Genomic DNA, 24052 nt, shown 5'->3' with positions numbered 1-24052 from the left:
GTGACCTTATTACTCTCTACAACTACCTGAAGGGAGGTTGTAGACAGACGGATGTTGGTCTCTTCTCCCAGGCAGCCAGTACCAGGACAAGAGGACACAGTCTCAGGCTGCGTCAGGGGAGGTTCAGGTTGGATGTTAGGAAAAAGTTCTATACAGAGAGAGTGATTGCCCATTGGAATGGGCTGCCTGGGGAGGTGGTGGAGTTGCCATCACTGGAGGTTTTCAGGAGAAGACTTGATGGGGTGCTTGGTGCCATGGGTTAGTTGTTTAGGTGGTGTTGGATTGGTTGATGGGTTGGACATGATGATCTTGAAGGTCTCTTCCAACCTGGTGTATTCTATGTATTCTATGTATTCTATGTATTCTATGTGGTGTGTGGACCTAGCACTTTGGGATATGGTTTAGTGTTGACCCTTCAGTGCTGTGTTGAGCATTGGACTGGATGATCTTTGAGGTCCCTTCAAATCAGATACATTCTGTGATATGGATGATCAGAAGGCTGGAACACCTCTCCTAGACAGGCTGAGAGAGTTGGGGTTCTTTAGTTTGGAGAAGAGAAGGCTCTGAGGTGACCTTATTATGACTTCCAGTATCTTAAGGGGGCCTATAAGAAAGCTGGTGAGGGACTTTTAGGATGTTGGGTAGTGATAGACTAGGGGGAATGGAACCAAGCTAGAGGAAGGGATGTTAGGGTGGTGAGACACTGGAACGGGTTGCCCAGGAAGGTGGAAGAAGCATTATCCCTGGAGGTTTTTAAGGCCAGGCTGGATACGGCTCTGGGCAACCTGATCTATGTGAGGTGTCCCTGCCCATGGCAGGGCCGTTGCAATTAGATGATCCTTGAGGTTCTTTCCAACCCTGACAGTTCTATGATAGGAGCAGAGGTGGACTACGGTAGTCTGCAACGAGCTGGCTTCACCTGAACTGAGATATGCAGCATATAAAAAAGCAAAAGGGGAACAGCTGTTCAAATTCCTAAGAACTTCTCAACTGCAAGAAAAATCAGCCAACACAGCAAGGCTGGCAATCTGAGCACCTAAGAACTTAAAGACTTTGGGATGTTATTTTTCAGAATAACAAATATGTTATTTTCTTTGGCACTATTACAGGTTTAGAGAGTTTGCTGGTTTTCTTACCAATCTTGTTGATAAGTACATTTTATATACTGATCACAATTATTTTATTAGTGTTTGCACATCATTTGAATATGCAAAAAATTAAGTTGAAATATACCACTATTCAATATAACAATAACTAAGAATGCCCCTTTTTTCCAGGGTCTCTCTTAAAGCAATCACTAAGTGTTCAGAAAACTTTCTGCTTTGACACAGACAACTCATGAAAATTCATTAGCCTCAACCCACTTCCTTTCACCTATTGTAAAACAAGGACAGTTCTTTCCTTCCTCTAGACAGACTAGCTTCAAGTAGGCTTCATGCTCAAGCTACATGTTGCTTACACGTTACTGTTCCACCTTCCACACTGGAAATCAGCTCAAGAGTACAGAAAAAAAAATAATTAAAAATCTTATGTTTTAGTATCTTGATGTATAATGAGCTTAACTCTGACTGTACAAGAGTCTTCCTTCAAAAGAGTTTACAGTCATTACATCAATATCTTGCCATTTTTGATGGGTATGCTTTCTCTTACTAACTTGCTCTAGAAGGCAAAAAAATTCAGCTTCTTTTAAAACTAGTCCCTAATTAGCTTGCCATGTCTCTACCTCATGCCATCTCAAGAAATGGAAAAGAAATTCAGGATCTGATTGAGTTACCCATTACTTCGAAAGATCCCACAAAAAGGGATCTCAAAGTCTTTTCTCCTTTTCCACTACATCTCTAATTTTTACCTTGTTTGGATGGCTTTAAGGAAACACTAGCATTCAGCAACATGCTTCATGCTCAAGCTACATGTTCCACCTGTTCCACCTTCCACACTGGAAATCAGCTCAAGAGTACAGAAAAAAAAATAATTAAAAATCTTGTGTTTTAGTACCTTGATGTATAATGAGCTTAACTCTGACTGTACAAGTCTTCCTTCAAAAGAGTTTACAGTCGTTACATCAATATCTTGCCATTTTTGATGGGTATGCATGCTCAGGCACAAAATACTCTCCATCAGTCTTACAAATGAACATTTAACTCATGTTTATACTTTTAAAAGGATAAAAATTGCAACTCAGTGATTCAAATTCCATGCATAAAGGAGCTACAAAAAGCATCATTCATCTTCTGCCCCATCTTTTGCAAAACAGGATGGCTCGTGAAGCTGAGGCAGCAGTAACCAAAATGTGCTCATTTTAGAGTCCATGAAGTTCACAATCTTGAGTACTAAATGAGACCTATCTCCATCCATATTTAAACTGCTGATATAGGCTACTTTGGGTCATTGGAGAACCCTCCTGACTTTCAGTTGCAGCAATCATAGAATCATGGAATTGTTCCAGTTGGAAACATGCTTTTCAGACCTAATGTCCACCTCTGGAAAACATACAAGCAAAGCAAGCTGTAATGATGTGAGCAATCAAAGGTGTTCTCTTCTTGGATGTAATCTCAGTTTTGTTTTGTGAGGTCTCAAAAGTCTCCTTAGTAAACATTTGTCATTCACTGTCTGCACCCAGAAATACCAGGCAATTCAGCTGCCATAGGAAAGTATGGAATTCTGAACACGCACAGGTGGCATGGAAAAAATATGGCTTCACATATTAAGAAGTAAGAATCAGAAAGTTACAGATGGCTCAGGGACACTTTCAGGCCAGCATAAAGAGAATTAGGTTCCAACTGCACATGAAATCTTCTCATATGTAATGTTTTCCACCAAAAATATGTTAACTCTTTTCACATTTGTGTTTAGTGTATCAATGACTAGGTTTACAGACTCTCCTTAACTTAATCCATTAAAGAATTAATATATTTTAGATAACCAGCTTCATACACATATTTCATGTAGTAAATTCACAAGAAACACTTACTGGGTAATTTTTTTGGAGGGATGGAAGGATGGGTTCAGGTAGGGCTATAAAAAAAAAAAGTTTTGAAGTTGTTGTGATTCATGTTATTCACAGGAAACAGTATTATATCAACTACATCAAAGGGCTGGACTAAAATTCCACCTTAAAAATATCTATAAAGAACTACAGTTTCATGCATTTTGTAAAATAAAAGTTACTCAGCAAATCTTTGCCCTACTAGATTTTGTATCTAGTAGTATAAGGAATTAATTCAGCTAAGGGAGCTGTTACTAAGACACTAGTGTTTGCAGAAGACAAATTCCAAAATAGCTTTTAAACTTTTTAAATGGATTTTAATTCATGGCTAAAAGAAATTCATCTGATTGCCTACAGGAAAAATCAGAACTCGATTCATTTTTTCCTATATCTACTACAGTATGATTCTATAGGAAGTCTCCAGATACTGCAGAAGACACAGTCTTCATCTGAAAAGTATTATATACTGAGTCTTCAAAAGTAACTTAAAGGATAAAATGACAAATACACTTAGTAGGCATTACTAGCAAAATCCCAACAAAATACAGTCTAATCCTGCTAGTCACTTTTCTAAATGATAAACAGGTTATAAAAATGATACAGACAAGAACAACAGTAACAAACACAAAATGAAAGTTATGGATGGGGAAAGCATCAGCTGCACATTACATGTAACAGGGAAAAAATTTCTCCCAGGTTACATAGTCCTACAAATAGAAAAAAAAAAAATCTGAAGTATTCAAATCCCACTCAAGAGTTAGAGAAGCTAGAGAATTATTAGAGTCCTCCTCATACTAAAGCACTAATATCATATCTTCAGCATGCCTTTTTTTTTTTTTAACATGCTGGGTTTAAGTTTGGCACACAGGACTTTGACTTGGGACTTACTGTACCCTTCAGACAAAGTTTTACAGGAGCAAAACCAGTATAGAATTATTTTTTTCCATAAAGATGAAAAATCAGAACAGCAGAATTCTCAGGATGTGCTTGGAGTACCTTCACAGAGTATACTATATTAGCTAACAGGGCCGCTAAGAATATGATCACAGTTGCTTCAATTATACTTTGATTTTATTTGTGGGTGTTTAGAAACATGCAAGAGCATCTTATTTCTGCAACATCTTGCATAATTTCCAGGTTTCCAACACACCAGAATAAAAGGCAACAATATCTGAGCAATACAAACAATAAATATATTTTATCTGGCTCTGTATGCTAGAATTATGAGAAGTTATCACTTACCATTATAATTTGCCATATAAGTTTGCCTTTTCTTATTCTACAAGATAGTTGGACCTGTTACCTGGAGGAAAGTTCATGTAGAAGATACTGATGTATCTACAAAATAAACTCAAGCCACACTAACCTTAGGTTCAAAGAGATCCACATCAGTATAAGAATATGGAAGTGGATTAAGTAGTAAAGAAAATAAATTTGTGTAGCAAACATGTGGGCATTATTCATTGCAAAAGAAAGCTTTTAGTTTTTCCATCTCAAATAACATCACCAAAAGCTGCAATAGCTATGAGTACATCACCAACTACTTTCTGTAGCATCACATGCACATAGCAGGGAAAAAAACCAAAACCAAAACCATGTTCAAAATCTGCATGCATAAAACATCAAAATCTAAACAGCTGTATCTAGATACATGTCTGGAGCCACACTCCAGTCTTTTTTGGCAGAAAAGGCTGATGGCACAGAATTTAAAGGCTTCCCTTTGGTTAGCAGACTTGTGATCCTTCCCAGGAAGCTGACTGATAGTTTTGCCTGAAGAGGATTATTTGAACTTTTTTTTCCCCTTCCATTGACAGCTGTGGTAGCTGCCACAGATGACTGTGACAAATGCCCTCATGCTTGCAAGGCTGTTAACATTCTGGCAAGCCTACGTACTTCCTTTGACTCCTACTCTCTCCTCTTTTGTGTGTCACTTTCATGCACAGCTCAGTAATTGACTATCCATGACTGCACACAACACCCAATAATCTCTATCGTAACTGTGATACAGTGAAGAGAGAATTGGAGTTTACATTTCCAAGTGGAAAGGCCTGTTTCCATTAAAAGTTAACACTAAATGCTTACTAAGACACAGATGGTCACTAATTGCTGGACCATGTAAAGATATTTTGCTCCTTTCTTGCCTGCACTTTGTCTGTGCATAGCAATCTTCACATCCAATAGTTCCCAATATTTTCAATCTTGTATATAACAATCACTTTGCCATTTTTAAGTTCATTGCCATTTCAAGAAACAGGAGGATAAGCTCAATTTATTACTCAAAAACATTTCTGGACTGCCTGGGTTTCCTGAATTCTCAACAGGATCCACAGTTTCTCAGGTAAAGCTCTCCAGTTCCATACAGATCTTCAATGTTTCAGAACACTGAAGTTACAAGAAATATCACTGGAAGTTAAATATCCCAACTTCTAATCGTCCTCAACATGTTGCCTTACAGAAGACACTATTCAGTGAAAAAATTAAACAATAGCAGTGCATCCCCCACACTGAGTCCTTTGCTTAGACAACAGAAAAATCATCTCACACTGTATGTTGCCCCTTCGAACTTTTTGGAAGTTCCCAAATGAAAATACGTAAATAAAAGAGAAAACCCCAAACAATAAACTTAAACCAAAACCCACTTAATTTTTATATTTTGGTTTTCCCCCTTGTTAAAAGGCAGATTTTTATTAACTAGTGCTTGAGTTTATTTTATAGTTACAGTGTCCTGCAGGCAATTTTTTTTCCAATTTTTTTTTTAAATGAAACTTTTCACTTTTTTAAAGCTGGTAACTCTGCCTTCAGAGAAGGGATCCACTTGCCAAAGAAAAATGCTGTACTAAGACAACAGATTAAAACCCACTTTATTTTCTGATTTTTCTGTGTGGAAGATCATTCCTGCTGGTGTATAAATGTATTTAAGAGGAAAGCCACACAAATAGGAAAAGAAACAGTTTCTGCACATTAATAAATAAATAAATAAGTACTCACTCTGCAAATAGTGTAAAACCATCAGTACAAGACTATAGCTGCTTAAAGTACCACGACTGGCATCATTTATTTCATGAAAACTTGCCCACTTCTTAACAACAATTACTAATGGACGAACCCGTTTTTCAACTGCAAGTGAAATAAACATATCTCAAAAAAAGCACATATAATTAGACAGCAAGCAATCAACATTTGTTCCTACTTACCTACACGATACTATTGCAACCACTTTAAAGACTTTACTTTGTTATTCTACAACTGAAACAAAAATTGCACTGGAAAACAATCTTTTGAGTGGTAAGACCAAGACAGACACTACAAATGGTATGCCAGGTACTGATCAGATGCACCAGTCAATGTAGCAGTGTCACATTCTACTGTTAAGTTCTCTCCATTTTACTAATTTCCCCTGATTTAGCTTGCTGCCAGCACAGATTAGATTTTTTAATTTTTTTTTTAAATTATACACAATTTTTTATATAAACTTTGAGGGCAGGGAAAAGAATTTTCTTGGTTGGAAGACCCAGAGCTCATTCTTAAGTTTTTCTCAGGATCCATGAAAGCAGTAATCCCTGTATACAAACATTACATTAAAATTTGTGGTGTCCTTTTAATGTTGTATTGTGTACTTTTAATGTAGATGAGAGGTTAAGATACAGAAACTCGTTACATACATTTTTTATGAGGAAAGACAAATACAATAATGTTCAAGATGTCACCCTCTGAATCTCTGGAGCATATATATAGCTGCCAAATTAAGGCCAAAATCTGTTGTAGGTAGGTGTCTATCCTAGGGAATTTGCAGTATACTTATTATTTGTAGGCATGTAGAAGCTGATCATCAGGTCAGCTAAGTCTCCCACTACAGCTTTACTGTAACAAGTATGTCCTGGAGTATCTTTTCTAACTCAGTGTGCAGTTTTGTATTCTGCCCATGAGGGCAGAAATCTATTAATCCAGGGCAATGGGCAACCTACAACAGCACTATCTGGGATGCTGTCTCTTATTCTGAAAAACCTATCAAGCATGTGATTTTGTCACAACCTGTTCAGAGCATTTCAGCACACATGCCTCTCTAGCTGGTACTCTTCTTATCAGAATGTATGTCCTAGACATGGAAGACTTCTTAAAAACAACAAAATTCCTTACGACTAGTCACCCCATTCCTGACATTATTCACCAGTCATTGAACTAAAAAAATAAATGACTAATTAGTAGATTGTGAGATGCAGAAGAATTACATTATAAACACCACATGAACATGTATTAAATGAAAAAGGATTATTCCATGAGAGAAAAAATGCAAATAAGCTCTAATTCCAAACGTGATTCCTTGTGTCACAGCAGAAAAGATCTCTTTAGATAACTTTATTCTGTGATTGTTTTTGTCTGCTATTGCCTGTAACTAGTAAGTACCAAAGTTACATAAACTCTGTTTAATCTGCCTATACTTTCTGTGGACATTCTGCTTCCCTTTGCCATATTTTTGTTGTTTTCCACAGCACCTATGCACCAACATAGAAGGGCTAATTTCAAAAAAGACAGAAGAGCATCCACAGAAATATTGATGAGGACCTTCTTTATTACAATCACTAAGATAACTAGTCTTGTTTGCCTGATAACAAAGAGACCCATACATTTTCCTCCAGAGGTAATTTGACCCTTCTTCTCCCATGCAGGGTGAAGCCTCACAAATGCAAGTCAGCAGGCTAATGCTTTTAACACTATCCACCCTGGTTATTATGACTTTAACACTATGCAATGAGACTGGTACAAGTTTACATTTAGTTTGCCTTACCTCACCTGAGCTTTCTTGTTCAAAAATGAAACAAACTATGCTTGATACAGTTTGCTTATTGAGGAAAGTCTAGAACAATGAGGAGACAATCTTTCCAACCTCAGGTCTTCCTTAGCTACTAACTGATTCCTTGACCTCAAGAAAATAATATTTATCCTTCATCAGGAGACACGAAATTAATTTTGCTGGTCTTATAAGAGGGGGCATCAAGGCAGAGAAGATAAAGTGCGGATTCTAGGACCATTTCCACTACATTTTTTTCATCTGGAGTCCTATGGTGATTTGCTGGGAGAAATAAGGGAAAGCTGTAGCAGATGCCAGCATCATCTACATCAACGTTAGACTTGAAGTGAACCTTTGGATGTAGCCATGAACAACAAAGATTATTTCCCTAGCTTCTTTACACTTGGGAGGACATCTTTCTCCATGCATATGCCTTCCTTGATGTCTGCATAAATCACAGTTAACCAGCTGATTCAGGACAAGTTGTAGACAGTCCTAGTAATGTAAATATGGATCGCTGAAACTACTTTGAAATACTAGTACGAATTAACTAGTTAAGGTAACTTCCTACGCTAAATAGAAAGGAATTCCTGTATGGAAAAACAGAGTAAGGTGGTAAAGCAAGAACCACAAATGGCCTAGAAGAATTAGCCTGAGGTTCACTCCTTTTGCATGTATCTGCCAAATGACATAGTGGTGACAAGTGCAAAAACATTATTTAAGCACTAAGTGCTGCTTTTATTGCCTGCCTTTCAAAAGTCTTTTTCACAATCTCTCCCCAAAATGCAATCTCCTAAGGAGAACAAGCCAGTTGTGGTTTGGGTTTACTACAAAAACTGAAGCACTATGTTGCATTTTCCAAGGGACTCGGTGTAACAGCATGGAAATAAAATAAACTGGAGATTACACCACTAAGGTTGTCATTAGTATAATGATCTTGTTATCTGCACAATCATGAAGCAGGCCTTGTAGTAGATTTGTGGATATGAAGAACCTTTGTAATCTTTTGATTATTATAATATGCAATTATAAACATACCAAAGCTGATGTACCAGTTTGCTCCATATATTATAGTAAGCACACAAGCTTATCTTAAAGATATCTAATGCAGCTCATTAGGTAATTATATATATAGTACCATAATACACACAACCAAATTTGAATAGTCTATCTATACAAAACCAAAAAAATCAAAAAGCAAAGTTTATAGAAATAAACCAACAAATTAAAAACTTACTGCATGAATAGGTTCTCAGAAGGAATGTATTTCTTATTCCTACAACATTGTTTACATTCAAGTCAAACTCCATAGAGCTATTGGGAGGAAGGAAAGAAAAAGAGTCAAGCCATGGTATTAAGATTTCAGAATACTTTGTACTTACTTAATGACAGAGGTAGCAAAATTTATGGTAATACTCCAGAAACTTTCTTCAGAGTTTTGATGATATGATTTCTACCCTGGTTTTGTTTATAGTACTTGAATTCCATTGTTATAAAAAGGCAATTGTGTTTAAAAAAGATAATACATACAGATCCAACACCTTAGGACGAAAATAAAAAATACGTGATATTGAGTTAACAAATCTTTCTCCCAATCAGGCTTGCACCACATGATTTACTATGAACAACTTTTGATCCCAAGAAGGATTTTCTGGGCTATTAGTTTAGGAAATCACACCAATGAAATGAGAAGCATTGGAAGAGATCAAAAGGTACAAATCTTTTCTGCAATGATGGTCAGAGATAATCTGTAGTGCTCTGAAATGGAAATTGTTTATCAGTTTTAGTAACTGCATGTTCTGTGATAAAACAGTTTTAGCAACTATTCCATGCTATTAACAGCAAATAAGAACAAGGCAAACACACAGTGTCTGCTTTATTTGTATCACACTCCACCCCAATGCTTGAGTACTGAAGAACTATATTAAATTTGTAGCTAATAAGCAGCACTAACTCACAATCAGAAAGAGCCCATTATTGATGAAGAAATTACTATCTGCAGTGTACAGCTGTTTCCATTTTATATGCCTAAGTCTCATTAACATGGCATTTGTCTGCCTGAACATTCCTTTGGATTTTCTTAAATTATTTTAAGGGGAACACAGATCTGGAATTTATTACAATGGATAAGAAAACATGAATTTGATTTTTTTACACCATGAATTATATTTAAATAATCTTTGTATCAAAAGAATTCATTTTAAACCTGACTTTTTAAATATTGAAAGCATCGAGAAAACCCACTTTTACTGGAAGCTTGCTATAAAGTTAATGCCCTGGGTACAGAATATCTAATTAATTTTTCAAGACCTCTGTGAAAAAAACAAGTGAATGAGTGTGCCTACATGTGTATGATGTATGAGTCTCCAAAGACAGAGGCCAAAAAGAGATCTTAAACTAACAGATACTTAGAACAGAAAACATGGGTGGATGTGACAGATTACATAAGAGAAGGATAACTAGAACAGGGAAAAAGATTTAAAACACAAACAAACAAAAAAACCCTGGTACAACCTCAACCTAAAATCATGCCATTTCGCATCACTCCCATTTTCCAGAAAAGCACAAAGAAACAGATGCTAAACAGTACTTTTTTCCTCTGAAAAAACTGCAATGGGCAGCTTCTAGCCTAAGAAGATTATAGTTTGATTTACTACAAAAAATGAATATGATTATCATAACTGTTACTTTCTTTTTTTCTTTCTACAAGTGACTATAGCATAGACTATAAACACTTACAAAAAGACTTCAACCTTCTGACACAATCACTTCATACTGAAGGTTTCCTTGTAAAGCTTATTTTCTGATTTTCAAATAGAAAAAATATACTCCAGGACTTATTCAGTATTTATACCAGGAACTTAACATGTACTGTATCTATGACTAGCAGTATCATATGCAGCTAAGCCATGCAACCCCAAGTGTTAGCTTGGCAAGTTTAATACTTTCAGACAGCATGAGAAAAACAACAGAATGTTGTTATATAAAATTATGCAGATTTTTAAAAGTTAAGTAAGCATACAGAAGTAAATATGGGATTAGTTGTAAATGAAGAGTATAAAGTAAAAACCCTAAGGAAGTATGCCAGATGTATATAAGGCTTAAATGGATAATATTTATTAGTTCAGATTTTAAACATGCAGATTCAGTTTGACCACACAGGGTTCCTGTCCTGATAAACTGCAATAAAAGCATTTTGTGTTATGGTTTTATAAATGAAGGCCAAAGAAGTGAACTTCTTTGTTATTAAAACACAGCATCAAAAATTTTAGAAACATCTAGGCAGGATAAGATAGTCAGATACAAGGGAGCTGTTCATATCCCTGTTAAGATAGTTTGACTATTCTTTGTAATTACACAAAGGTGATACACAAGATTTAAACATTACTCAGATTCTCAACCAATTTTAGTGCTTTGCATAATTTTCCCCTCTGTCAGGTAATTTCACCACACAGATAAGCAATGCATTGCCCTCTGTTTCAGTGCATCCTTCAATTACTTATTTTTGTGTCTTGATAATGAATATACAATGAATATGGTAACATAAAATACATCTTTCCAATTATTCCCCCTTCTAACAAAAAAAAAAAAAGAAGGCATTAAATTAGTACTCAACACTGTGAATAGAACATATAATATTGATAAAATATACTCTTCTAAAATGAACACTTTTTATTAATCATGAAAACAATGTCAGGACAAGAAACTAAAGCTTGGTCTAACATTGTTTGTATAGAGTGAACACTGTGAATTAGTCTGTAAGCAGGTCAATAGTTATGTCTGCACAGCAAGTAAAATTATCTTTCACAACTGTTTTCTTCCCACCACTGTTTCTCCACTTGTCACATGGAGTCCAATATGTACAAATAACCCACAGGAGTACGTGATGGACTAATTCAGATCACAAAACAAATGAACACCTCAACAAGAAGACGTGTTTCAGGACAGTGATGAAGACTGCCAGTATATGCTATCTGTACAAATCTGCAGTACAACTATAATACAGTACAAAGCCAGACCATGACTTCAGCAGAACTACTCATATGGACACCACATAAAACAACTTCCTGTGCCAAAGTCTAAAAAGATGATGTTAAACAGAATACTTGCCTGACTTTATCCCTGAACTTCACTATTGGCACTTTCGCTCGAATCAGCTGAGGTTGCTCAATGTAGCTTGCTAAATGGGAGAAAAACAGGCAATTAAGTTTCATGTTAAATGCTGGTATTAAAGAAAAAACACTCTGAAGCTGAGTCATGTTGATGGTTAGCAAACAGTAGCTGGTAAAATTTGACAAAAATATTCTCAGAATGATTGTGCTAAACTCAAGTAACCTTCAGCAACTGAAGCACAAACACAAACTAAGAAAGCAGGTGGATAAAAAACCCACTCTGAACACTTAGATTTTCCTGTGGGAAGTATATTCAAGAAATTTGAACATAAAGGATGCACAATGCCCTCAGTGAGCAGTACTTGTAATAGAAATTCTGAATAGTTGTAATTAAGGTTCAAAAAGAACGGAGCAAGAATATAATTCATCCGGGATGGCCAGGCACTTAAGCCTTCTACTACACAGGCACATTATCACCTGCATCATTTTTCATCATGTCTGGTTTGCTTACAGTTAAAATTACCTATTTTACCAATAAAAAAATAAATTAACATAATTACCTTCATTATGCGCTGATTATGCTTTAAAGACTGTTTACTTGACTGATAAAGTACATAGCAAGAAATAGATTTCCTATTGCATTGTCCTGAAGACAGGATACTACTTCTCCTTCAAAGAAGGGATAAGGTATTTGCCTTTTGCTTTACGGGTGATAGGACTTAAGAGTCATAAAATCAATAAGGTTGAAAGAGACCTCAGAGGCCAGGTCCAACCTGTCACCCAACACCTCATGATTACTAAACCATGGCACCAAGTGCCACGTCCAATCCCTTTTTGAACACCCTCAGGGACGATGACTCCACCACCTCCCTGGGCATTCCATTCCAATGGCCAACAACTCTTTCTGCGAAGAACTTTCTCCTCACCTCAAGCCTATATTTCCCCTGGCACAGCTTGAGACTGTGTCCTCTTGTTCTGGTGCTGGTTGCCTGGGAGAAGAGACCAACCCCCACCTGGCTGCAACCTCCCTTCAGTTAGTTGTAGACAGCAATAAGGTCTCCTCTGAGCCTCCTCTTCTCCAGGCTAATCAACCCCAGCTCCCTCAGCCTCTCCTCATAGGGCTTGTGCTCGAGGCTTCTCCCCCGCCTTGTTGCCCTTCTCTGGACACGTTCAAGAGTCTCAATGTGTTTCTTATATTGAGGGGCCCAGAACTGGACACAGTACTCAAGGTGTGGCCTAACCAGTGCTGGCTCTCAGCTCATTGTCTAAACAGTGTACACAAGGAGGCTCAATGACAGACTGTCCAAACTCAAAGATTCTAAGCTCTGCCAGACTCACACACAGCAACCAAAACCACATCTGTACTCAGTTTCTGCAACTGATGCATCGGTCACATTATCTGTGATTCCCCTGTTCTTGGTACTATCTCAGGCTGTGTTTGGTAGTTGCCCATAAACCAAAATGAGAAATATATCTAAGAAAGTAATGTAAAAGACAAAGAAAGGCAAAGCCCATAGGTCACATGATATGAATTTGGTCAAAAGCCATGATTTTAGTAATTTCTTCTGTTGAAAAATCTAAACCACCTGTATTTGCTTGTATCTAATATGCTTCTATAAATAAACTTCAGAGTACCACAAATAAGTATGACAAAGTTAGAAGTAAAGCAGACTAAGAACAACCTTAAATAAATCTGGATCACTTTTGAGAAGGAAAAAAAAATTGAAAAGGATATATTTCAATCAGTTTGGATGGCAACCTTGATTAAACTGCAATCTCCACTGAAACTGGATGGCAGCTTCAGGTTTGGTAATATTCTACAGAGTGAAACAAAGCAAAGATGATGTTGGAACACTGCAGCTTGCTGCTGGTACTCTCCTTCTAGTGTCACATTGATTGGAGTATTAACAGAATCTCTATTGTACATTGTCATACATATGAGGGAAAAAAGACACAAACACAGCAGGTGGAATTCTGAAATGCTTGCAGGTTGACTATCTGACCTTGATGTCTACACGAACATACACAATGAATTCCACACAGTTTTGGGCATGTCTGCAAAGAACTCACAAATGCCACTTCAGCTGTAGTGAAGTATATATCCACTTCAAAAAAAAAGACTAAGCACTTTTTTGTAATTTATTCACGCAAAATTTCAAATTAAACAGCTTAAGTCTCCATTTTCTTCTACAGAATAAAAGATCAAGCAATTTTACAAAGTATTTATTCCCAAAAAGGTGGATACCAAGAAGATATTGGGCATCCTGCACGTGTAGCCTGCTTTCACTGACAAGGTTATGCTATAGAAAGAGAAACTGGATGACATAGAAGTCTGAATCCAGAGACATGAAAAACTTAAGAGAGTACAAACCAGCAAAGGATAAATTATTCATTGATGTTTGATATTCACCCACCCACCTGTAGAGTCCTTCGGGGGCACTCATTTGAATTCTAGCTCTCTTGCCTGTTCTAGATGTTGCATAAAGCTGTTTTTCAAATCAATTCTGGCTACATAAATCTGAAGAGAGCAACCATCTTGTACATTTACTGTCAGTGGTCTGGATTATACTCTCTTCAATATGTTGCACCAGTTATTGTCCCAAAATCCATGTTTCATATTTCACATTTCTAAAAGATACCAGTTTTAACATACAGTTCTGGGAATATTAGACAATACTGTAAAAAAGAGGTATGCCCAGGTATCTAAGCAAATAAGCTGAAAAATTACATGTACTCTGACAGTCTTTGAAACAGAAGATATATGACTGCTATTCTTCATCTCTCTCCTCTAGGAGACACAACAGACACCATCAAGACTAACATGTCCCACAAAACCAGTGAATAAACATCAGCAGCTTATTCCTACTTTACTCTGCTCAGAAACACAGCACATCTTCATTTCAGTAAGTATTCTAGATGCAGAATGACAACACAGAAAATACTTTTAATTTGACAGACTCAAATTTCTTGCCCACAAGAAATTTCTGCAAGCCTGAAACTGAATCAAGCGGGAACTTTGATAAATTTTGAATCCATTTTCCAAACCTCCTAGAATGAAACACTAAAAACTACAACACCGATATAAAGGATATGAGATAAGGCACTTAGAGTTTTGAAGATTATTTACCTCAAAGAAACAACAATGATAGAATCATAGTTGTTTCGGTTGAAAAAGACCTCTAAGATCTAGTCCAATCATCAACCTAACACCACCATGACCAACAAAACACACCCCAAAGTGTCATGTCTACAAGTTTCTTGAGCACCTCCAGGGACAGAGACTCCACCACCTCCCTGGGCAACCCATTTCAATGCCTGACCACCACTCTTCGGATGCTTCCTAATTTAGAAATTAATCATGGATTTATGGTGAAATAAGCAGATGAGTACATTCTTCTTATAGCCTTTATTTTGGAATGTACAGGAATATCAGAGGAATATCAAGAGGAAGATATCAGTTAGGAGAACACCTATTGTTTCAGAAGTACTGAATCTTAACACAGTTGAGTTCCAGTTTGTAAATGAACTCAATCTAAATGGAAAGACCCACACAGCAAAGCCCTTTCAAGTGAACATTTTTAAACAACTTCTATCAGTTCTATCCACAGAACAACCATACACGGATACAAGGACTGACGGGTAGGCCCATTAGAAATAGAAATTTATGCTCATTGTAATGTCAAGATTATGAAGATATTATCTAAAACATCTGAGCAACATGAGTCTGACAGCAGCAGTAGTATCAGGAAGGTTTTGTCCTGCCTCACCTTCCAAAGAACATTTTGATTAAATGAAGCTACAAAAGGCACTTGTAAAATGACACAGAATTAGAGAAAACTTCAAAAATGAGCAATGGCATAAACAAAAATCTTCAAGGACTGCCCCTGCATGATCATTGAGTGTTTCTGATACTTGTACTCCCTGGCAAACAAACTTGATTTTGTCTGAAGTTCTGTGACAGAGCTCAACCTCTTAAAAAGTGCTTTTAATGACAAAAGAAGGAGCAAGGACAACCTCCACTATTTAGTGGACATGGAGGGGAATATTGTAACAAAAGATGAGGTAAAGGCAAGCTGCACCAGGGGAGGTTTAGGCAGAAGTTCTCCATAGAAAGAGTGATTTGCCATTGGAATGGGCTGCCCAGGGAGGTGGTGGAGTCACCATTCCTGGGGGTGTTTAAGAAGAGACTGGATGGGGCGCTTGGTGTCATGGTTTAGTTGATTAGACGGTGTTAAGTGATAGGTTGGATGTGATGATCTCGAAGGTCTTTTCCAACCTGGTTAATTCTCTTCTATTCTATTCTACCTGAAAAAGTGGCTAGGAACTTACAAAGTTTAGTAGCGAAGTACTTTTGGATTAAGCTGAGTATATACCTCGCTTCAGTCTTCTGATTAACCTGAAATATGATATTAAAACAAAAGAAAAAAAGTTGGTATCTCTCATTATATGTTCCACATAAGCATACTTCACTAATTCTTGGAGTAAGACATGTCACAACACATTCCACAGCCCACATACACATTTTATGCAGGAAAAGCCAGGGAGAATATTTCATATTCAATATACAAGGTTAACTATCAACCACTCACAGATCATAGAACTTAATGAAAACCTAGCCCCTTGCACAAAATGTCTTTTCCTTCTTTTTCAGTGATGCTTCCCTTCTTTCAAAATTATGCTCTACTTGTAATTCTTTTAGGTTGAGAGAAAAGATTCAACATCAATTCTACACATGAACACTTCTGATCACCAAAAATAGTGATTTTGCATATCAAATTGCTTCTTATACTTGCTCACCAGAATCAGTGGCTATGAATCAAAATAATGAAAGAAAAATGGTATGGATTCAAAGTTGCTCCTGCACCTAAAATGAGTTAAGAGTTCTCTAAACAATTTTCTTCATGATTCTAGGCAATTTACTTCCATTCTGTTGTGCTTTTTTCACTTACGAAGTGAAAATAATGCTTATTTTTAAAATTTTTTGTTAAGTGTTTATAGGGTTACATTCACATTTGCAACATGATTTGGCACACAGATCATAGCTATTACAAGCATAAACATATCTTATTAAATCAAAAGTATTTGATCATTTATTTGTCACTTTCGAATGTGGCCTTATAAAAGAACACGTTTTAAAAAATAGACTAACTATATATGTTTTAAATTACTCACTGGTTCTTCTTTAAGCACCAGGCATAAGTCACCATCACTGCTGTGAGTGCCAAAACCATTCAGCGTGGACCCAACCAAAAAGAGTCTGCTCCCTGTTAGGGAAGATTCATGTATCACGTATTAAAAGGAATGTGGCGGGTTGAAAAATTCTCCCCCCAACATTAAATTTGCCAGACCACCTCAGTTTGAAGCAAATGAAGCCGTATTTACAAGCAAAACTATAATCTACAATGGAATGCAATGAATACGTACAAAATATACAGTATTTACAAATACTGACAGGTATTAACAATTGATACACAGCACAAGAACTCCCCTGGCCAAAACCCAGGGGAGCTAATAGATTCTCCCTTCCTGCCCCCTCCTTACCCCCCTGAACGCATAGGGACAAGAGAAAAGAGCAGAGAAGTTAATACCAGTCACAACAAAAGCGATGCAGTCAAGGCCAGTAAAGCCAGGAGAAGCATTAGCCAGAGCCAAAGAATTGAAAAGAGAGATAGACTGTTTTGTACAACTAGTTTAAGTCAGTTATCTCTCCAATGGAATTGTTTAGAGTTATTATTTTCCTTTCTTATACCCAATAGGGATTTTTTTACATTGTACCACTTTCTGTTCAAGATCTGTGAGAAAAAAAAATTTAAAGGCATAGCCTAAAACTAGCACAAGGCTGAAGAACATTCAAACTGATAATAAGTAATCAAATTGGAAACATACGTGGAAAAATGTTCTTAATTTCTTTCTGGAGTTCAGCTCTGCATAACTCTTTGCTGTTCAAGTCACAGGTCTGTTGCTGACATGCTTGAAACCACTCCAAAACCTGCTGACTTAACTAGACACAAACATTTACAAAAAAATAAAGATACCGAGAAGTGAACGCTCTTTCTTGTGAGAGATGCGATGAAACACAGAAGACTGCATAAAAAAGCCAAGTCCAGCATCATTTGACATGACTTACTGCATTATCTAGAGATTTACCACACTGAATTCATACTGAACTCCCCTAAATTCATGCAAAGTGTTTAAATTTGTTCAATCTGTATTAAAATGTCTAGCCACAGAAAATAATTTTTGCCTGATTAGTATCTACAGAATTTCAGGGAATAAGTAGCAAATGTCAAGAAATACCTTCTGCTAACTTAAACATGAAGTTTGCCTACCAGTAGTAGGGAGAAAAATTAGTACTAAAACTTAAATTTAAGTTAGTTTTCTTTTTTTATCCTACACAAACTACTAAACAAGTAGTCAGATCTTTGTTGGAAGGAGGTAGTAACTGTTTCTCTTTGATAACACTGTTATGCACTGTGCTCAACAGGCATCAATGGTACAGTATTAAGACTAATAAGCCATAAAGCACCCTTTTTTTTTTTTTTAAATTAAAGACAGATGACATCTTTTCAGGTCCACCACTATATTTATTCAAGACAGGCTTCACTCAGCACTTGAGTGTTGAGGGCTTTTTCCATCATAGTACTTCCTGCCCATAATCATGTGACAAACAGACTGTAACTAATTTCTACCTCCTGGAGCTGACAAGTAGGTTTCCTGACATTACTACAGAAATCAACACAAGAAAACGAGATTCCTACACCCCCAAAAATGCTCCAAACCTTAATATACACAAGGAGGCTATACAGGATCATAGTGCAAGCTGTATTTATATTACTTCTAATGACAGCTCAGTGATAGAGCTGATAGAAATTGTCAAGAACTTTGAAGAAATTTTTCTGGTTTCCCACAGTACCTTTGGGCCATGCGTACTAAAGCAGCAAATACAAAAAGCGAGCATAGAAAGCTATTACCTTATCTTTGGCAACAGGGAGGGTGGTTCCTCTAGGGTCTGGGAACCAAGTATCTTGCACTGGAGGAACACGGAACGACGGAGATTTAACTGGTTCTGGGAAGGAGTATCTATGCTTTTCTTGTAAAGGCACTGTTTGGTTAACTACAGCTGTTTCAGAATAAGGAGAATGCAAACACTGCCGTTTAACATTCTGTGGGATACTTTCTTCACGTAGTCTCCTAAAAAAAACAGAAAGAAAAGTGTTTGTTTAAAACAGAGATACAGAGAGCAATTCCTCTAGTTTGCAAGATTCAACCTATGATTAAAAAACAGTTGTTACAAGGTACAAACGCTTAATTATGTGACTACTTCACTAAAAGCAAATATTCTACAAAACAAAATGCATGCCCACCCTAGACACCAGGTGAGATAAACCTGGAAAAGTGCAGCTACCCTTGAAGTGAACTGATGGGACCACTTTACAAGAGTGTCTGTATTAACCAATTGGAACCTAAGTAGCAAATTTGGTTAAGCAGGAGAGCTCAGAAAGCTGTCAGACTGGTTTGTTGGTAACATACTAACTTTTTATGTTTGTTCTTTTGGTTTTGGGGGGGGGGGTCTTTTGAAAGATGCATACAGACTATGCATAGGTACTTATCTTTTAAGTCAACATAATGGGCAGCATGAAGTTTTGTGAGTTCTGAACACCCAGCAATGAATAAAATAAATTCAGTAGTGAGGAGGAGAGAAAAAGAAGTATCACAACAGACATTTAAAACATAGTCTTTGCCTGTGTCTTAGATTATACAGACAGTGAACTGTGTCATTTATTTGACAAATCAAAATAAATGATTGCACTAGGCTACACATGACATCATGTCTTCTTTTCAAACACTAGTCTGTATCTCCCCATTAAGGCATTTGTGACAAGAATTAAAACATGTGAGGAGATCCAGTGATCTTACAGACAGCCTCTTGGCAACTGAACTCTTCCTTAAGAAAAAGTTGTACTGAAAGCTGCCCACTGATTGAAAACTGTGATCCACTTATTTTTGACACTGAGAGGACATTTCATGTTTTGTTTATGCATCAAGTGTTGAATAAATTTAAGCAGTATGGGGATACTGACTTTTGTTTTTTGTTAAAAAGCATGCACTCAAATGTTCATATGTATTAATGAATTAGCCATTAATAAAACTGCAGTCACTTCTTGTAGTCAGAAAAGCTGGCATCAAAATAGTTTGGGGAGATGGATATACAGCATTATTAATAAAAAATAAATAACTGAATTGATCTCAAGTCATCATTTCAATTTTCAAGGCTGAAAAAAGTTCTCATAACATTACATATCCACAGTCTTAAAAACAACTGTTTCATACTGTTCTGTCTGAGAAGAGCTCATGTTCCACAAAAATACCTTGTAAGAGATTCAAGATCAAAAGATAACATGTTGACTGTAAATCCCCTAACACAGCATAGCTTTCCATTAACCAGACTGATCAGGAGGAAAACATGCATGTAGCATGCAACCAGGAACTTCTTTAGTTCATGTGATAACTCTATACTCAGCTACAATAACTTCATGTATTAATGTGGCTTATTTTGTCCTCTGTTTAATCTGGAAAATAAATAGCATACAAGAAATTGTTTTGAAGAGATTCCACTCTATGAGCTCATTTACAGAATTATTACAAACACATACTGATTATTTCTGAACTGAAAAGGATTTTTTCTAGAATACTAAAAGAAAATTAAATCATATTAATCTGAAATTCCTTTCTGCTACAACTAAAGTAATAAAGGAATTTACATAAATTCAAGTTTAGTTTCCCAAAAAGTAGGAAAACTGTTTCTGTAAAATTCCTCTTTAAAAATACAGAACTTACTTGTGCTTGAATTTAGCACTTTGCTGTCTACAACTACCTGAAGGGAGATTGTAGCCAGGTGGGGGTTGGTCTCTTCATCCAGGCAAGGAGCACCAGAACAAGAGGACACAGTCTCAAGCTGTGCCAGGGGAGGCTTAGGCTGGATGTTAGGAAGAAGTTCGTCATAGAAAGAGTGATTGGCCATTGGAATAGGCTGCCCAGGGAGGTGGAGTCACCATCCCTGGGGGTGTTTAGGAAGAGACTTGATGGGGTGCTTGGTGCCATGGTTTAGTTGATTAGATGGTGTTGGGTGATAGGTTGGACTCAAAGGTCTCTTCCAAACTGGTTAATTCTATTCTATTCTAAAGCATCACATAATTAAGAAAATAAATAGAAAAATCCAGTGTGCCATCAGAAAAACATCACAAACACCCTGAGACATTGAGGGTGCAGTCTTTCTCTTAACCTGACAAATTGACAGGAAGACAATACTCAACTTACTGACACAAACCCTCTAACAGTCACGCACACACAGACTACAATCTCTTACAGTATTAAATACACACACACACAAAAGCTGTGTAAGGCTACAGCTCTTTAAAGAGAAAAACTACAAATACTGAAATGCTGATGAGCTCCAAAATTCTCAAAAGCAGGTACAAGAACAGTTTAAAAAGCTATGACATGGCCTGTTTCATCACAAAAATTTGGTATTGCAACTTTGAACAAGATTTGAGTTGCACGAGAACTTTGTATTAGTCAAGCTTCAGCACAAGTACATTACAACTAGAATTAATCACACACAGATGAAGAACTTACTTTCTTCCTCGGAATGAGGTGGGAGCTTCAGATATATATATTGGGCTGCCATTTCCATAAGTCATTGGCTGTGGTGTAACAGGTGGCACAGTTGCAATGTTCCTACTCAAAAGAGACCTGGAAAGACTACAGTCCCTGACTGTTATTCCATGAAAACTAAGATGCTTTTTATGAATTAGCAATTTTTAACTGAATATTTAACACAACATATACTGTAATTTTTTTTCTGTTCAAAATGAAGATAGATTTCAATATTTTTATTTTAAAAAACAGAAGACAGTCATTCTTCAATATCTAAGAGGTTACAAAACAAATTAACTTCAAGTACTGTTAAAATTAAAAGTCTAATGGACACTTTGACATCTTCCAATCTGGACCCAAGAATAAATGTCTCTTCCCCTACTCATCTACTCCCTACTTTCCCCAGCAAACAAATAGAATTGAAAATCTTTAAAGCTGAACTCCAGATTACTAAGTCTAACCAGTGCAGTGACATCTCAGGCATAATACATGGTACAATGCAGGAGAGTTAAAATTTGCAGGTCACCAACAGAAATTATACAGCTGCTTTATACATGACACCTTCCAGTCTTTTTTCTTAAAGCTAATGCAGTTTAATGTTAATAACACTGGACAACGTCCTCCATAAACAGAAATACTCCTCTCAGAAGACCACTTATTCCCTTTTTCAAGCTAATCCCCACTATCAAATATCACTGTACTTACACTGCATTCTGAAAATTAAGCTGAGTAGTAATAATTTGCTGGTGAGAGAGAACAGATGGCGTATTCAGAGGCATATTATTGAAGAAATTATTCTGTTGCTGCTGGTTTGGTGAGAAGGGTGAACAACCCAAATTGGAGGACTTTGGGAACATTCTCCTTTCTGTTTGAAGTAAGCATGTATCCTTTTACCTGTATTAAAGAAAAAAAAATAAAAGTCAAAATTAGGCAATCAGAAATTCCAGTTACCTTTTAAACTCTTGGTTTGAAAATTTAAATAACCTAGGATGCACTTCCAGAAACTGGTTGAAAGAAATTTGATTCTGGCCTTATTTCACCTATTTTCAGGATAAGACACTAAATAAAAATACTAAGTACCCAAGTCTCACAATTATTAAGCTATTTATGCTTTAAAATTAATTTTCATTTGCTTACCTTCCTCTTTAAGCTTAGTATCAGAAAAATTACTTAACATAAGACACAAGAGTCTTCATCTCAAGGGAAAGTGGCATATTACAGTGAAATACACTCCTTATTTCCAAGGTTCCACAATGAGGTTCACAATATAGGGGAATAAACACTATGCTACACCACAAGAATATGAAAATGCAGCTAATCATGAAATCAAAATAAATTTTTTTTTTAGGACATGACATGCAAACAAACAGCCAAATAAAGAGTAATTGCAAAGCCATCTACTCATGCTTTAAGAATATCTTACCTACAGTTTTATTTTACATTTGTGCCTACTGGATTTTCTCATACTAAAATTCTAGCTTACTATTTTTTCAACTTGAAATTGAATCTAGCACAACTGACTGCCCTTTGATCACTACACATATTACACATCAGCAAGAAGCTTGGATGAAAATTAAAATCTTTGTCCCTACAACAGGCTAAACAGTGTATTACGTCTATTTTGCAAAACAAGTTTTTTCAAACAACTTTTAACTTGGACATTTAGAAGTTGTAAGAGCAATGGCAGTATTTCCCTAATAATTACATGAAGACCATTTTAGCAATCTAATCCTAAAGTAACACAAATGGGAAAAGTGCTGGCAAGTATATGCCTCAGCATGGAAATCCTATCACCACAGAGCGGGCTAAGTTTCAAACAAATTTAAAGTAACACTTCCAGGTTCTCTCAATAATCAAATTAAATATTTATATAATTGCAGTAACACATTACTAGGCATTCTATCATACACTTCAATAAATCAGTTATTGCTAACTTTACTGTAGTCAAATCACTCTGTTATCACAGCCCTTTAGTCCTCTTTATCCTGCCACTATGGACTGTTGTCATGTTTTAACATCAGACAACTCTGACAGTTGCTACAAGCATCACTATCATGGAACACAGGCAAATTAATCCCAAGGAGTATATTTTCTTAGGTTTGCCCCCATTCCTTACTTCCTGTGATGATAACCTACACCAGTGAAAAACTGGTACTACCTACATGAAGAGTGCTGTTCAAAAATAAAAATAAAAAAGCTGCCAAGATGAATTCCTTCACAGTTTTTTATCTAGTCATTTGCTGCTGGGGTTGTGGGGGGTTTATTTGAAGGAGGAAGGAGAACTACTATGTGTTTGAAGTTATTTTAGGGATGCTTATTTTCAGTTCTGATGAAGAAACAAAACTGAACTGTATGGCAATGAAGTCACTTCACACATGCAATATGAATGATAATTACACACCACCTAAACTTCTAAATTTCTAGTATAGACAGGCGGTGTGACAACTGTTAACAGACCTTGCTCATCATTAGGCAGCCCAGGCAGTACACATAAGCAGTTTATGGATG

At 36.5% G+C, this 24052-nt stretch overlaps 1 protein-coding gene across 1 annotated transcript in view; it reads right to left on the bottom strand.

The window, feature by feature from the left end:
- The window catches only part of TENT2 (terminal nucleotidyltransferase 2), a 36538-nt gene extending 14106 nt beyond the window's left edge, over positions 1-22432 (bottom strand). Inside the window, exons 1-10 of the mRNA XM_009910786.2 lie at positions 22250-22432; positions 21524-21649; positions 18859-19078; positions 17774-17888; positions 17060-17151; positions 16217-16283; positions 11886-11955; positions 9013-9089; positions 5975-6103; positions 2972-3015 (exon numbers count right to left, since the gene is read on the bottom strand). Of these exons, the coding sequence (XP_009909088.2) occupies positions 2972-3015; positions 5975-6103; positions 9013-9089; positions 11886-11955; positions 16217-16283; positions 17060-17151; positions 17774-17888; positions 18859-19078; positions 21524-21649; positions 22250-22401 (1092 nt within the window). The 5' untranslated portion in view covers positions 22402-22432. The remainder of the gene's footprint in view (positions 1-2971; positions 3016-5974; positions 6104-9012; positions 9090-11885; positions 11956-16216; positions 16284-17059; positions 17152-17773; positions 17889-18858; positions 19079-21523; positions 21650-22249) is intronic.
- Between the last annotated feature and the right edge of the window lie 1620 nt (positions 22433-24052).

Source organism: Dryobates pubescens, chromosome Z, assembly GCF_014839835.1.
Source record: "Dryobates pubescens isolate bDryPub1 chromosome Z, bDryPub1.pri, whole genome shotgun sequence".
Classification (NCBI taxonomy): Eukaryota; Metazoa; Chordata; class Aves; order Piciformes; family Picidae; genus Dryobates; species Dryobates pubescens.
The sequence above is the reverse complement of the archived record's forward strand: the minus strand, read 5'-3'. Positions and strand labels throughout refer to the sequence as shown.